This window comes from Folsomia candida, unplaced genomic scaffold (genome assembly GCF_002217175.1).
Source record: "Folsomia candida strain VU population unplaced genomic scaffold, ASM221717v1 Fcan01_Sc003, whole genome shotgun sequence".
Taxonomy (NCBI): domain Eukaryota; kingdom Metazoa; phylum Arthropoda; class Collembola; order Entomobryomorpha; family Isotomidae; genus Folsomia; species Folsomia candida.
Window position 1 is genome coordinate 5795962 of NW_019091195.1, and position 15492 is coordinate 5811453.

Sequence of the window (15492 nt, forward strand, 5' to 3'; positions counted from 1 at the left end):
GTTTATTTCAAATTCTGCACATCGGCGATATGCATTATTAAAATCACAACCTATTGAAATTATACTCAAGCGATCTTGAATAAATAAGACCATCTCATGACCATACGTCTATGATCATGGACTAAATACTTCAAAGTAAAACTGAACTACTTGTTCAGCCTTGGTTATCTCTTGATGGTTATTTATATATTACTAATATCTGTAGTATTAATATCTGTAGTATAAATTACATATTGTTAACAACATCATCCCACATGTATAATGTATTTTATAGTGTGTTATATTCACAAATAGCACCCTAATAGGTAAAATCCTGTATTTATTTTTAAAAAATTACATAAATCAGGTTAAAAGTTAATTCGAGCATAAATGAGATTTACACGCGTATATGCATATATTTTATTAAACATACCACATTTGTAAAATATAAAATACACTTAGGATTAGTTGGCTTAGGGAGTAGAGGAAACAACCCGATGTTAGTGGGTTGGGAAACCCTCTACTTGATTCGTATTTATATACAGGCGTCATATTTCTCCAATTGTACGTTTCCTGCTCATTTTTGTTTCGTCAAGAGAAGAAAATTTATGAATATTTTATTTTGCATGTATTTTTACGATAATTTATAGTCATTTAGAAATGTATACTTTATTTTTCGATAAAAGTAGTACATGGAGAGATACATAAATAAATACAACATTTTGAAATTCATGTCTAAATAAACTCAAGTCCAACGGTTTTTTCAAGGAAGCAACGAATTTCAATTTCTCTGTTAATCTAAAAAATAATCAAAAAAGGCATTCATTCAAAACAGATTTCATCAGATATGCCTTGTGCGTGTAATATGTTTTCATTGGCTCACATGATATTTCGCGAAGCCAGGATCAGTTGGCTCTGCAGGTTCTGGCACAACTCTCATTAAGAAAGGATTCGTCTGGAGAGAGATTACAGCGGATGTAATCATGTTTGAAGTTAGTTTGGAAGGTTTTTAATAATAATGATAAGCTCTTCATCACTGATAACACACATACCTGTCGAACCTCGTGGCCAAGGGTATATTGCAGTTGGGCCACATACTTGTAAGCTAGTGGAATGGGGTATTCATTAGAAGTCGTGACAAAAATTCCAGGATACTGACTAGCAGAAAGATGAATGTTATGCAAGGGTGAAATCCCATAAGATCTCTTAAACTCTTCCACATCTTCAGTCAATCCTGCTGTGGAATTGGTGGCCACATCAAATCTCAGCATGTCGAAAGCTCTAGAAAATATTACACCAAAAGTAATTTCTAGAGTGAGAAAAAGTTGGTTGAGTTCTTATTCACAAGAGATTTTACGACTCATTCATTTCAAGTCATTCATTCATATGACACAGATGTAAAATACTTACGCCAAGGATGGGAGAGCAGCTCCAAATAGCTCGGGATGCTTATTGACAGCAGAAGCCACAAAAAGGCCAAAAGTATTCTGGTCTCCTCGCGCAATAATTCTTGAGCCGTTGGAATACCCATGTTCCACGAGATACTTTGCAGCTCCAATGAAATCATCCAAGGAAGAATCTCTGAATCCACTTCTGCAGAATAGAATGAGGATGAGAGGATATGTTCACATATACGAATGCGTATACATATATATTTATATGGTGAAATATGGAGTGAAAGGGGATCGAGATTCTCGGATAACTTATTCTCAGCTACCAAAAGCACGGAAGAAAAGAAGGCTTACCCTTTCTCCTTCAAATGAGGGAAGGCGACAACTGCATTGAAGTCTTTTAATAAGGACAAGTAAGTCCCAAAGTAAAAGTCCAAGGTGAAGTCTCTTTCTGTAATGAATGTGAAGGCAGACCCATCCCGTTTCAGGTCCTACAGAAGAATTATTAAGGAATGAGATTTATTTTAATTCGAACCTCGTATTCACGGTATAATCAAAGATCAACCGACATAGAACGAAAGAGCAAATCAAATCAGAGAGGAGGTCTAACCTTTCTATGCATTAGAATCATTTCCACGCTTTCACCCTCGACGTTGGGATATGTCACCGTTTGTGATACAAAGGTGGATGGATCATATCGACTCAGTGTTGGTTGTTGTACAAGTCGCTACATACACGTGAACACAGATACGCAGATATAATCACAAGTTTACAAAACAAGAGTTACATAAACAGTGTAGCATGTTTGCAGCCAAAGTTGGCAATTACAGAGGATTTTCCGAAAGTGGGGCGAGAAAGAGAATCAAGAAATGCGTTAGCTTACGGGGAGAGAGAGATTTGTGTTGTTGCTGGAATCAACACAGAACTATGTAAATAAGTTAGAGGCTAGAGCAAATAAGTTTTTACCCACTAAAACTCAATGTTCTCTCAAATGGCATTGCCTATGAAAAAATTTTCTATTTCAATTCCTGACGCATTAATAGTTACAAAAGTATTGATGTATTGGACAATTCAATCTAGAAACTAACAAAGTTTTATTTAAATCTAACAGGTTAATTAATTTCAATTTTTTTAAAGTCATAAGAGATAAATGATTAAATAGTACTCGGGCAAAAAAATTATTCCAAATGGTTTCCAACAAGGTCAAAAATGGAAGAAAGCCGGAACCGTTGAACTCCTAGACAATTGTAAAATTATGACATTGTCAATAACCATCAAAGAAAGATGGGTAATTATAATCTAATCTTACCTAGAAGGTTGAGAAGGTCACGATTTCCAATCACAAATAGTTGGTTGTGCGGGTCGTACAACTGCTGTTCTTCAACAATGTCTGTCAATCTCTTGACAATGTCGGCTTGACTCATCGTCGACTGCCCCATCAACTATACAAATAATAAATACGATTATGATAATTGTCAGACATTGTCTATAATACATATGTGTATGTTTATTAAACCTGTGCCAATTGGGGACTCAGTTTGTAGAGCTTGTTGATAACACTGCTCTTCCCCAACGCCATTTTCTTCTTGGGCAACGCCACCGCGGGGGTGGTGGTAGATGGTCGTTTTGTGGCCTTGTTCCTTTTCTAAAACAATTAAAATATTATATATTGCATGGCCTTGCCAATTAATTCATTCTATGACACAATAAATTACCTTTGTTTGATTGTAAAGGTCCGAATGGTTGAATCTTATGTGTCTCCGTAAATTATTACTCGTCTTGTAAGAACTATTTGGACACACCGGACATTTGTATGGCTTAGCCTCACTATGCGTCGCCTTGTGATCTTTCAGAGTTGAAGGGTCATTAAACGCCTTGGAGCAAACATCACATATGTATGGATTTTCTTTCTTGTGTATTGCCGTAATATGTTGGTCCAATTGTGTTTTTTGTGCAAAGGCATTGCCGCAGTCACCACATTTAAAGGGTTTTATCCCGAGGTGGACTTCAGATATATGCGTCAATAGTTTCTTAACAAATTTGAATGATGAACCACATTCATCGCATATAAAGGGTCGTTCATTGGTATGAACAAATTTGTGTGAGTAAAGAGTTACATAGGTCTTGAAGGATTTCTCGCACTGGTCACACTTAAAGGGCCTTGCCTCAATGTGTACAGCATTATGCATGTCAAGAATCCGCTTCACGCTAAAGGACAAGCCACATTCCTGGCATTTAAATTTTTTGAGTCCCTCGTGGATAAGCATGTGGCAACTCAAGGAACCAGCGAAACTAAAACATCGTTTGCACAATTGACACGAAAATGGCTTGGCGTTGGAATGGACGACGGAGTGGCGAACCAAATCAGAAAAGCAATCGAAAATCTTGTCGCAGTCGGGACATGGATATTCTTTGGGTCGCTCCTCATCTTCTTCGTCCTCCTCCGGACATTGTCCTTCCAAAATCTCTTCGATGTCAAACTCCAGTACTTCTTTTTTGGCAATATATTTGGAGTGGAAGAATGATTCTGGGGGGAAAATATTGTCAAGGTTGGATGTGTCAGTCACAATTCGAGATGGGAGTCCGGTGTTGATATATATATTTCCAAGGACAATGTCCGTTGTGTCAATCTTATTATGATGGCGACCGGCGAAACGAAGATTCTCTTCGGTGAGTGTGGGTGGTGGTGTCGAGATTCGTACTGATTCCATCTTGATCGGATCGATGACGGCAGAATATAAGTACGTGAGGTACGCCTCCTCAAAATCCTTGGCATAGTCCTCTGGAATGACAGACTTTGGGTAGAGTCTCATAACAGTCTTTAAGATCTATAAAATAACAATCAAGTTCCAATTAATTGACATGGTCATAAATTGCATCAGTTTAATTCTCATAACATAACATTATTACCGATTTTATGGAGAAATCATTTGTTGCATCAATAACTTGTTGCGCCTTGGCTATGCCGATTCCGGGGATGTTTTTGACATAGTCACACTTTGCAAGAATCATCATCTTCACGAACTTCTCATGGTGATAGTCCACCCATCCCAGGGCAGCGGGGATATCGGCCGTCTCGTAGTAATTTCCCCATCCTTTCGTGTTCATTGAAAATAATACCTGGCAATGCCATAAAAGTAATGATTAGTAAATATAACCAATAAAATACTGGATAAACTTTACCTTTGGGCAGCCAAAGAGCATCATGTCAGAGTCGTGACTGATGACCAGGTCCACTAAATTTTTTTGCGCCAAATAACCCAGCTGAGAATCCGCCTCAAACAGTGCCCCGAAATAGAAGCACTTGGGATACTTCTGGGCAAGGCCCTTCAACCCATCCAAGATAGTAGGGCCGATGACGGTGCTACGTGCGAGATAGTTTTTCGCTTCTCTCTTCATCCCAGATTGGAAACAGAATTCTGCTTTGACGAGGTCATTCTCTCGCTTCTTCGCCCTTGCCTCGTGTTCTTTTGCCTTTTTCGGCAACGAGATAGACGATGCATCCGGCATCAATAATAGTTCGGACAATGTCCTCCACCGACGACACAATCGCCGAAGTAGAGTCGGGAAGGGTGTTGTCGTCTGCTAGTTTTGATGATTTAAGCGCCCGGTAATGACCTTTGACTACATACCTGTAACAGAACAAAGTACAACATATGTTATTCATCATAACATTATGCAACTATTTTATTAATGGCATTGCCTTAGTTAACAAATTAATTACAAACAAATAAAACTTACCCTATCACATCTAGTGCCACGATCGCATTTTTAAAATGGGAAATATGGACTAATTTTTTCCTCATTTTTAAATGAGGGAAAGCTCGAGGAATACCCATCGTAAAAAGTAAAAGGGGTGTAACAACCCAAAAAAATTTAAATAATTATTTAATTAACGCAACAAACAATAAGCTGGTCAGAGAGGGAGAGAGCAAATGATCTGAGTTGCTGACAGCACCTGGTTGTTTGCACCACTCGACATTGTCGGCTGCAAAACGTTTCTAGCCTTAAAATATGCATATCTAACATTCATCTTCTCATGAATGAAAGCAAGCTCTTGAATGACAAAGAAAGGTACGATTCGATCACTATTCTCAATTTGATGTGATTTTAAAGGATCACAATTGGAATAGTGGGCGAAAATGGAAAATAGAAATTCCAGTCAAAACCTTCAAAAAAATTGGTCCTTTGGGATCTCGAACATCAAAATAAAATAGTTCAGGCAGTCCTTCCAGCTTAGTCGAGCGGAAAAGCACTTCAGAATCGTCTATGTGGCCGGAAAACGATAGAAGTTTATACGGGCTATGATCTAACTCAAACATTCTGATCAATGACCCATTCTCCAAATCTCGCAACTCGGCATAAGAGCTAAGCTTGTCAGAGGTGTAGCTCAAAACCACCTTCGACCTGGTAATTCAGTTGGAATACATATAATTAATTTAAAATGAGATGAAAGGGCAATTTAATTACTTATCAACTGCGGTTGCTCCTTGCAAAACGTAATTTATATTTTCATCCACAACCACTCTCCAATTTTCTTCCGATGGGTTGGTCAGATCAATTTTAATAAGCTTATAATTTTTGTTCCCGATCCGACTCCTAAAGTAGAAGAGTGTGCCAACGTTTGTGACGTATTTCTAGAGAGAGAAAAATACGGAGGTTTACACGTGGCATTTTTACAAACGTGAATATACGTGAGGTAAACACTTATTGTAAATAAATACATAGTATTGTCCTATATTGCTTGTTTGTTAGTTTACAAGTAGTTCTACTTTACCAGAAAAGCAGTGCTTCGCTTAGTAATGACCGGAACTAATTGCAGTCGTTCAGTGACGCCTACTGCTTCTGTTTCTTGGAACTTTGCAAGGTTGACAATGTAGAAAGTTGAGTTGGTTTTGAGAGCTCGACGTGTTTCATCATAAGATCGAGTTCTCAAAAAGAGAAAGTCCCCGTCAACTGAGGTTTCCATGTCCCTGTTTGTTATACACATTATTATGCACCCCATGACGGTCAGAGATCAAATAACCAAGCTATTTTATGAAACTGACTGAAATTGTATTACACAAAGTTGGGCTCATTTTCAAAGTCTGCATAGGCGACAGCTAGCACATCGCTATCTGCTTTAGTTCCTACTCTGTGGTAGTAAATATTTGGTGATGGGTTTTCATCTTCTTCAGCCGACAGTTTTTCATTTTTCCTCTGCAAATTATTATTAAACGTTGTAATTACTGACTCGTGTTGCACATTAGATTGATACGTATATTTCGGGGCTACGTGAGAAAAGTAGAAGAAGCCACGGCTGTCTTTGTCCCAAGCAACTTGAGCGTTTCTAACATCGTGTAACACTTCTGGATAGACATTCCCCGTGGACACATTGAGGATTCTCAAGTTTTCAGAGTCACCGATTTCCTGGTACACTACAAGTTCACCATTTCTCGAAACTCCGAAACTGGGGAATGCCAAGACTCTGTTTTGCTCTCTGTTTATTAGAACGCGTGGAGCTGATTCCTTGTTCTCCTGAACATGTAAAACCTCGCTAGAAAGTGACACAAGGAGAAAAAGCTGTTGAACGAACGCCAGAACAAAAGCATGCCTCTGCAATTAGAGATCCTTCAGTGTAAACAAAGCCAAACTAATTAAGCGTTTGTCAATCGGCAAATTAGAAATGTCTCAAATTTCCCTTATTTTCCATCTCATTACATATAAATACATACGATGTGTGCACATACGTACCCTCCTCGCTGCTGGGCAAAATAAAAGTAGCGACTTCCTCTCTTCTCGGGTAGGCCGTACTTGGGGTAGGCCCACAACTCGGTGAGACTTTCGTTGAACTTTCTCCGTTGCTTGCAGTCGCTCAAGTACGTGGAAGTTAATTCGTTCTGTGCCCCCACGAATTCTGAGACTTGTTCCGAATCCCGTTCTTCCAACCATCGGTACGGGTCTCTTACCTAAAGAGTTGCATAACACGCAGTATGTGTATAAGTATTGAGGAACTGCTAATTCCAGTCGTGAGAGGACAAGGCACGAGAGAGACAAAGAGAGAGAGAGAAAGAAAGAAAGGATTCAATGAAACACGACATTTTTCATTGTTTCGTTCATGTATATTTCATGAAGACCAAAGTCATTGCTCATGAGAGAAGAGGATGAAAATCTTACTTTTGTTCCGTGATAATCATCCACGACGCTCTCGTCCCGTTTCACGCTCGGGTACTGAATCTGGTGGGAGTGGACTAAGGAAGCTACGTCGAGCAATGTTGTAATGACTAGAATAATCCACAAAATTGATTCTGGAAACTTGCCCATCCTTTTGCTTCACTGAGTTAAGATGCCCTGTGCTGCCTGCCTACCCCCACTTTCCACCCTTGTAGAAGCCTCCAACGAAGAAAATAAGAGTATTCTCGGACAAAATGCACGAGAGAGAGAGAGGAAAGATCGAGGATTTGAGATTAAGTATTATGGAAACTTTTATGAAAGCCTGAATTCAATTTGCAAGTTCTGCCCAACAAAACTTACTCAACCACTACTTTTCAAATACTAAACTTAATTGTTAATTTAGTTCGACTTAATGAACTGTATACCTTTGTGGTTATTCAGTTTTTGCAAAAACTCTACGCAAAACCTTTGCAAAAGATTGAATCACACAACCACCATCGTCCACCAAAGACTGCAGGGAGATAAGATGGCTTTTGTTCTTATTTCCACCACCACCATCGTAATCATCATTATGAACTGTATGCAAGTTCATCATCCATATCTCCATCTCAAATTTTCATTCATTATGAGACTACCCTCCGCCCGAGTCAACCGGCTTCCTTCAGGAAAACTACTACTCTTTCTTTTCTCATAAATTCATCGAGACAGAGAGCTGGGAGCAGATTAAGGAAATTGTTCAACAAAGTTTAAACAAAGCTTAAACAACTTGGTATGTTTGCGCATAGATTTGCTAAGCAAGAGAGTGCTCGAGGAGCGTGATTACATAACTTGTCATACAAGTTTTGCTCTCTCTGCATTGGTTGTCCAAACACAAAATAGTTGATTAACCATGAAATCAAATCTCATCATTCTCTCCGTTTTCTAATCCCGATTACAATGATATAAAACTCCAAAGAGGTGGATGAACTTGTGATAAGCAACTAATGCATATTCTTACTCCAAGAAAATGACATTAAATATATTTTACATACACACAGACCAAAAATATCAAAAAACTCGCTGTTGGTCTTATTTTTTACAAAGTCGATATGCAAATGCATACTTTATTAAACGAGACAAGAATTGAAGAAGTACTTGACATCATGAAACTGCTTTTAATACATTTTTATAGTCAGGAACCTTGCTGCTGTTTAAATGATTGATTATGTATAAACTGGAAATGAATTTCTTGGCAATAACATGCAGAGTTGTAGACTCTCGTGTATTTTATTTCCTGAATATTTATATCTGCACATGTTTTTACTATTACACACAATCTGTGTAGATACATACATATAGATTGAAATATGACGAATCTATGGAACAAGTGGTAAACCTGCCATAAACTTGTTGACCAAGTCTAGTCCCCAGATGGGCTGGTCTCCATTCGTACCATGACCTACGGGTTCCCAGAGTTAAGCATGAGCCATGATAAGTGTGTTATTATTGTACATAATTAATCTGGTCCCTCCAACTCACCTGCGTTCCGGATTAGAACATGAGTCACATTTCTGGCCGTGTGGACGTAGCCTGCGACTCTTCCATCAACGTGCCAAATTCCTCTGGTGCTATTTTTCAATTCATCCCTTCCCTCCCAGTTCAAGTTGGACAATGTTTGTTGGACTCCGAGGTGTCCAGTGATTACATCCATATTTCCAACAAAGATTATCACTTTGTACAATCCCGTATCCAAGATATTTTCCAGTAGATTCTTGACCGGCATCATGAAATTAGCGTTCATGTTGGATTGCACTAGAGGACTAACCCACGAGAAGGAAACATTTCCAACATGCAAAGCATCCCTCGCTTGCTCAGATGCCACAAAGTCGGTAAAATTAAAGTTTGTCACTTGATCCCGGTTAATGTGGTAAAGTGGAGAGTAACCCACTACATTTGTGACATCAATTCCAATCAATTTACTCCAAATCTGTAAACCCACGCACATCATCGTTAGCCACATGGCCGTGATATTCACGTTCAAATAACAGTAGCCGTAGAATTCTTGTATTAAATGCGATAGCTACGAAAGTGATCGAATTACCCCAAATGCTCCAACATAGTCTCCTGAAGTTATCAAAGTTTTCATATTGTCGCGCTTGATGTCAAAGTCTTGCTTATCAGCCTCCTCAATTAAGCCCACATTCAGCAAGTAGGCTCCATAGTCTGTCTGGCTGTAGGGGTCGACCCAGGGCGACTCCAGGAGCAGGCCTTTCAAATTTATCCTGAGCTCTGGGGACTCTTGATTTCTTTCGTGGATATAGTTTGCCAGGACGGTGGCGTAAGTAGCTGTAATTTGGAACCAGAGGGAATAGTTGGCCATTAAAAAGTCATTGGTTGCAATCAAAGTAATCATTTCCAGACAATGGTGACTAGACTGCTACTACTACTGACTGGTTGGTGAGGTTAATCTATCTACTTATCTACCTCCATAAGACACGCCACCGTTGTAAAAGTCATTTCCTTGCAAGTAAGGGAACAGTTTGAAAAATTGGATGAGAAATTCGTAAATGTCAGGAGCCGCCTCGGGTCCGCTATGGATATTTCCAGCCTCAGATTCCGTGAAACTGAATCCTGAAATGAAGTGGAAATGACTTATCACTTTTCTTGCGGCGTAAAGATAAGTTGACTTAAATTAAACCCCAACCAACGTTAACTGGACTATCGAGGAATATAATATTTCTAGTTTGATGCCATGAATTATTCCGGGTTGTGAGATTTTGGTCCCCATCCACGGCAAATGGCCCATTGTGATTGAATATGGAATGAAATCCTGTAACTCCTGGGCCACCTTCGGACCACAGTAAAACGGGTGCGCTTGAACTATTTATCTGTACAAAATATGTATAAAGTAACGGTCAAATCTACTAATAAAATATGTATATCTGTACAAAATATGTATAAAGTAACGGTCAAATCTACTAATAAAATATGTATATTTTACTAAAACTCAGCTAATTATTTTTTGGAGTTGATACATTTTAAAATTAGTACATGTGTTACTGAACGACGAGATTCCATGAATTACTTCCAAGTGAAGGCAGCGAATATTTATAAAGGACTTACCACCGCAGGGAAATACCAAAAGAACAAATTTGAGTTGTAGTCATCCCGGACAGTGATAAATCCACTGTAACTTGTCACACCGGCGTAAAAGCTACGAACAAGAGACAAGTTTTGGGCCTCTAAAATCCTTCCTGATTTTATCAAAGGAGTTAAAAACAACGGTCCTTCAGTTTGACACTTTGCATAATGTGCCAGAGTAGTGGCAAAGACCAAAAGTTTAAGAAATATCATTCTTCGCTAATGTTGTGTAAAGTTGGCTATTAAAATAATAATTAGCTGAGACAACAACGTAATCCTTTAAAATCAAGACGATCAATACTTGACAAAATGCTAATGCATACCAATTTTATAAAGTGTGAAAGTTGTGCGCAACTCATACCTCATATTGCAATTAAGTAGATATATGGCGAGCCCATTATTTTGCATGACAAAATTATCATTTATATATTGGTATATCAAGCAAATCCACCAATTACAGATATTGGATGACATGTTAATCTTAATCCTCGGACAGTTATTATGCAACTGGATACATAATGCGCATAATGGAACCTAAGTACTAATAATACAAATTCAAGTGCCTCATAATCACAGTGTTGTAGGTTCAAGGTTATGTTTATTTAGTTGCGATGAATGGGGTCACAATGGGTAATAAATAAATAAAATTTGTATTTTATTTGTTCATCAAACTATGAATTTTCAGAGTACTGCAAACCACCGTGATCCAAAATGATTCTTTAAACTACGGAGTGAATGTGAATCCCAGGGCTTGTACCAGGAAAGTGAAAATATCGGCAAATTCGGCAATCTTAAAAATATAAATGCAAAACAGTTATTTATTTAGCAATTCTTTCCATAAGACATAGTTATTTCTTTACCTTGACTTTGGTAGGTTTTCCACTGCCGTGACCAACACTAGTGGTAACCTTGAGCAGTAGTGGGTTTGTCTAGGGAGGGTCCAATGTAAATTAGTTAATGATATACACAATTTATTTTATTGACATTCAGCTTTTCACCTGTCTGCTGGACCTTCCAATTGTGTATTGTAATTCAGCCGCAAGCTTAAACAAATAATAATTATTAAAATTAAGAATGGTAAACAGTTAAAATTAGAGACGACGAAAAAAAAAGCTTTTTAAACCTTGTAGGAATGAAGTGGAACCACTCGATCATCGTGATCGCCTAACAGTGAGGTTCATACATTACAATTAGAATACGTGAACACAGACCGATTGGAATTATTGACTGACCAGTCATCAGAAGAACGGACGGATATTGAACATTTTCATTTTGGGGAAATCTCACGTTGTGAAGTGGAGAAAGTTTGTAAAGGTTGTCAAAGTGCGTTTGGTTCCCATCATCAGAACAACCGTACTCGGAGCACCACGCATACCTAAAATAATATGCATAAATGTACATATGCAAATGAACGCATTCCTTATCACATTTAAGTACTACATGTGTACACCGTACTGCTAACTTGATTATCTAAACCACACTTTTAACAAATCTAAAAAAAAATTAATTTAATTACCCAATTGTGAACTTTTGGTACCGCAGTAAATCAAGGACCCTAAAAAACGATAATTTTTATACACAAGAGTTTTAGTGAGACTTTTGATAAGATTTTCGTCATTTATATGCTTTTTACCCCACTTGAGCAATTCCTGCTGCATACAGCTCAGGGCGCTGATTAACACACGCTCCTATGCATAAAATGATTAGTATTATCGGATTTTTCTTGCTTCCAGTTTAACTATCTATACGAGGCAACGAGAAGTAGTACGCATATACCAATTAGGAAGCCTCCATTCGATCCACCATTAATCACAATTTTTGATGGAACAGTGTAATTGTGCGAAATCAAATATTCAGCAGCCGCTTGGAAGTCGTCAAATGAATTTTGCTTATTCAGGAGGCGACCTCCTTGATGCCATGTTTCGCCATACTCTCTGCAAGATTAGGGTTTAAAAGCGTAATATAGCGACTATCTTTCTTCATCACATCCTTATCAATTTAGTTTTCAATCTTTAAAACGAACCCTCCTCCTCGAATATTAGGGATGGCGTATACCCCATCAAAATGCTGAACAAAGGCGACCCTCTCTGGGTTGAAAGACGGTAGGATGTTGATGTTGAAGCCACCATACGCGTAAATGTACGTGGGAGAGTTCTTTTGCGGAACATAATCCTGGTGGATGAGGAAAACGAAAACCACAAGAAAGATGAGAGGAGAAGGAAGAGGATGATGATGATGAGCTCAAAATGTGTTAATTTGATTTCATGCCTCCATTTTCTCCCTTGCTTACGTACTTACTTACCTTTCTATGAATGATGAACATTGGCACTTTCGTTCCATCTTTGCTGGAGAAGAAGACTTGATTCGTTACAAACTTAGTTTCATCCAACCCAGGAGCCACAACCTCCGTATGCACCTCAGCTCTGTAGGGCACCTGCCCTTTACTTAAATCAACACGGAACACTCGCCCCGGTGTCAAGAAAGATACAAAGTTGAAAAAGAATTCATCATGGTCTCGCCGTCCAGAGTACGAGTTGATGGTTCCAATGGAAAATTCGTCAAAGTTTTGAATAAAAGATCCATTTCCGAGAAACCTCAGCTCTAACTTGCTCTTGACATCTTCGAGATATCCCAAAACCAACTTGTCCCTGTCAAGAGTGATAGAAAATTGTTTGGTAAAAACTTTGACATGCCCGTCGAAAAGTTTATAGCAGATTAAACTTTCCAGATTTTACATCTCTCTTATATATGGATTTCGTACTGATTGATTGGGAAGGCCCACTGGAGAACTCGATTGGAATTTTCAGGAACCACGGTTGACCAATATTTCTCTTCTGGATTGTTTAGATCGACACCAACAAGTCTGTAATTTGGTGCTCCCTTATTAGTTACAAAGTAGACGATAGACTCGTCATTGGTCACGTACTGCAATTAAAACACCAAAACGAGAATGCATCAAGAATGGAAAGAGGGACTGAGGCAATTACGTGTGTTTGTTTATCTGTCAAGTTCATACTTCATACTGTGACTCAAACTTGGAAACTACTGGAATAAGGGTCAGCTTTGATCTAATTCCAGATTTCAAAGGTTCCACCAAGTTTGCATAGTAAACCAGAATTTCACCGGATGCTCCTTCTGAGGGGAAAACCAACAAATAATTTCCTTCTCGTGTTACTGTCAAATGTCCACTGAAAATGAGAACCTACATTATGGATGGATGAAAAGAAGCTGGCTTTTTTAATAAATTTTACATACAGAAGCCAGCTTGGATGTTCTGGAAACTCGGCAACCAATACATCTTTCGTCTGGTCGGATGACACTCGGTGGTAGTAGATCTTTTGATTGGACACTTTGTCAGTTTCCGTCCCATCGGTTCGACCTTTCTTAGCAGATGTAGGTGGGAATCTCTGCAACACCAGAAAATGACAGGTGTCATGTGCACACGCTCTCCAGGCAATATTATCGGGCGTTTGTGTGGTGTGAGATGAGGTGTGGTGGTCAAATCTGAAGTTATAAAACCTTCTTCCTTACCGCATAAAAGAAGCCCTGATTGTCATGTGTCCACTCAAAATTGCTGAACTTGACTTGCTCCAAAACTTCAGGAAAATCGACCCCAGTTGAGACATTTCGAACACGTATTGTCACCCAGTCGCTGCCCTTGTGACTCAGCCCATATGCGACGAGTTCTCCATTGTCAGAAAAGCTAAAATCGTACACGGAGACGGTCCCATCCTCAGATAAAGCGTTGGGATCAAAGAATACACGAGGTTCAGAAGTTAAAGAATCTTGCACATAAAACACGCTGCAAATATAATCCCATTAACTAAATTAATTAACAAATTCTGAAATCATTCGGTTCCGATCGATTAATATTTCTTGTTTACTCTTGATTTTGTGTCCCCGTATTTTTATAGAAATAGTAGCTTGATCCATGCTTCTCTGGGACTTTATATCTCGTGTAGTCATATGCAGTCGTCAAAGTCTTGAGAATTTCTGATCGAATGGGTTGGTCAACGTAGCTTCTCGTTACCTCGTTTTGACTATGGACAAATTTTTTGACCTCCTCCGAATCTGGATTTTCTAGCCACCGATATGGATCTTTTATTTGGACTCCATAGTACGAATCGACCACAGAATCATCCCGTCTCACTTGAGGGTACTCAATTTTAGCAAATGAGGACGAAATGAGAAGCAATGACAAACAAAACTGCATATGCATTCTGGGACATTATGCATATTCAGACAAAATTAAAATTTATAATTGTAGTTCAACAATTGTTACAAAAATAAAAACAATGCAACACATACCTGAATAATTTGTTGAGACGATTCTCCAGGCCGACGACAGTAGAAAAGTGCCAATGGATTTAGTTGAGGAAAAGACTCTTCAATTTATATTCTTGCGTGGACCCGTGGGTGAAACATGTTAACCTTTGTCAAGGACAGAGACAAGGAAAGGGGAATGACTTTTAGAAATCTGCCATTATGCTCTTGAAACTTAGTTTATAGTTTTATTGTCGGATCCAGCATTTTATGTGTCTTCAGATCAGCAAGGTATGCGTGGTCGGAGCTTGATTGAAAATGTTGTCAGATAATCAAAAGTGGTTTTGCAACAAATATTTTCACCGTTGACATTCTACCGATGCACAAAAGTAAGAAAGTAAGCTACAAATCCCAACGTCCACCTCACTCCTTAGCTCAACTGAAGTATAATTTTCCATGACCATAACCAAATTGTTCAACTCATCTAAATGCAAATTCGCACTATTTACATGCTCCTTCCATTATGTAGTTGTTTTTGTTTATTATTATAGATATTCCATTTAAAACATTTTTTGCGTTCCGTCCG

General features: G+C 38.6%; 4 protein-coding genes across 4 annotated transcripts; all 4 read right to left on the reverse strand.

Moving 5' to 3' along the window:
* Window positions 1-622: 622 nt before the first annotated feature.
* On the reverse strand, window positions 623-8048 carry LOC110846862 (prolyl endopeptidase). Its single transcript, XM_022093702.2, has 13 exons — window positions 7527-8048; window positions 7104-7318; window positions 6645-6906; window positions 6433-6569; window positions 6148-6343; window positions 5841-6007; window positions 5540-5777; window positions 1981-2097; window positions 1725-1861; window positions 1390-1572; window positions 1032-1260; window positions 863-934; window positions 623-777 (listed from the first exon to the last, which is right to left on the reverse strand). The coding sequence occupies exons 1-13, from the start codon at window positions 7671-7673 to the stop codon at window positions 715-717; spliced, it is 2163 nt and encodes a 720-aa protein (XP_021949394.1). The 5' UTR covers window positions 7674-8048; the 3' UTR covers window positions 623-714.
* On the reverse strand, window positions 2326-5488 carry LOC118434985 (zinc finger protein 92-like). Its single transcript, XM_035849872.1, has 7 exons — window positions 5112-5488; window positions 4554-5002; window positions 4281-4490; window positions 3086-4198; window positions 2887-3015; window positions 2680-2812; window positions 2326-2607 (listed from the first exon to the last, which is right to left on the reverse strand). The coding sequence occupies exons 2-7, from the start codon at window positions 4878-4880 to the stop codon at window positions 2549-2551; spliced, it is 1971 nt and encodes a 656-aa protein (XP_035705765.1). The 5' UTR covers window positions 4881-5002; window positions 5112-5488; the 3' UTR covers window positions 2326-2548.
* A 699-nt stretch (window positions 8049-8747) lies between the features above and the next one.
* On the reverse strand, window positions 8748-10991 carry LOC110846519 (venom serine carboxypeptidase). Its single transcript, XM_022093300.2, has 6 exons — window positions 10626-10991; window positions 10207-10390; window positions 9987-10133; window positions 9604-9848; window positions 9042-9489; window positions 8748-8961 (listed from the first exon to the last, which is right to left on the reverse strand). The coding sequence occupies exons 1-6, from the start codon at window positions 10854-10856 to the stop codon at window positions 8879-8881; spliced, it is 1338 nt and encodes a 445-aa protein (XP_021948992.1). The 5' UTR covers window positions 10857-10991; the 3' UTR covers window positions 8748-8878.
* A 230-nt stretch (window positions 10992-11221) lies between these two features.
* LOC110847270 (prolyl endopeptidase) lies at window positions 11222-15306 on the reverse strand. The gene is made up of 16 exons (XM_022094182.2): window positions 14952-15306; window positions 14528-14863; window positions 14175-14445; window positions 13899-14050; window positions 13660-13831; window positions 13405-13568; window positions 12946-13291; window positions 12667-12815; window positions 12420-12577; window positions 12277-12331; window positions 12160-12198; window positions 11876-12018; window positions 11767-11807; window positions 11642-11686; window positions 11504-11572; window positions 11222-11433 (listed from the first exon to the last, which is right to left on the reverse strand). Exons 2-16 carry the CDS (start codon window positions 14860-14862, stop codon window positions 11368-11370), a joined length of 2205 nt encoding a protein of 734 aa, XP_021949874.1. The 5' UTR covers window position 14863; window positions 14952-15306; the 3' UTR covers window positions 11222-11367.
* Between the last annotated feature and the right edge of the window lie 186 nt (window positions 15307-15492).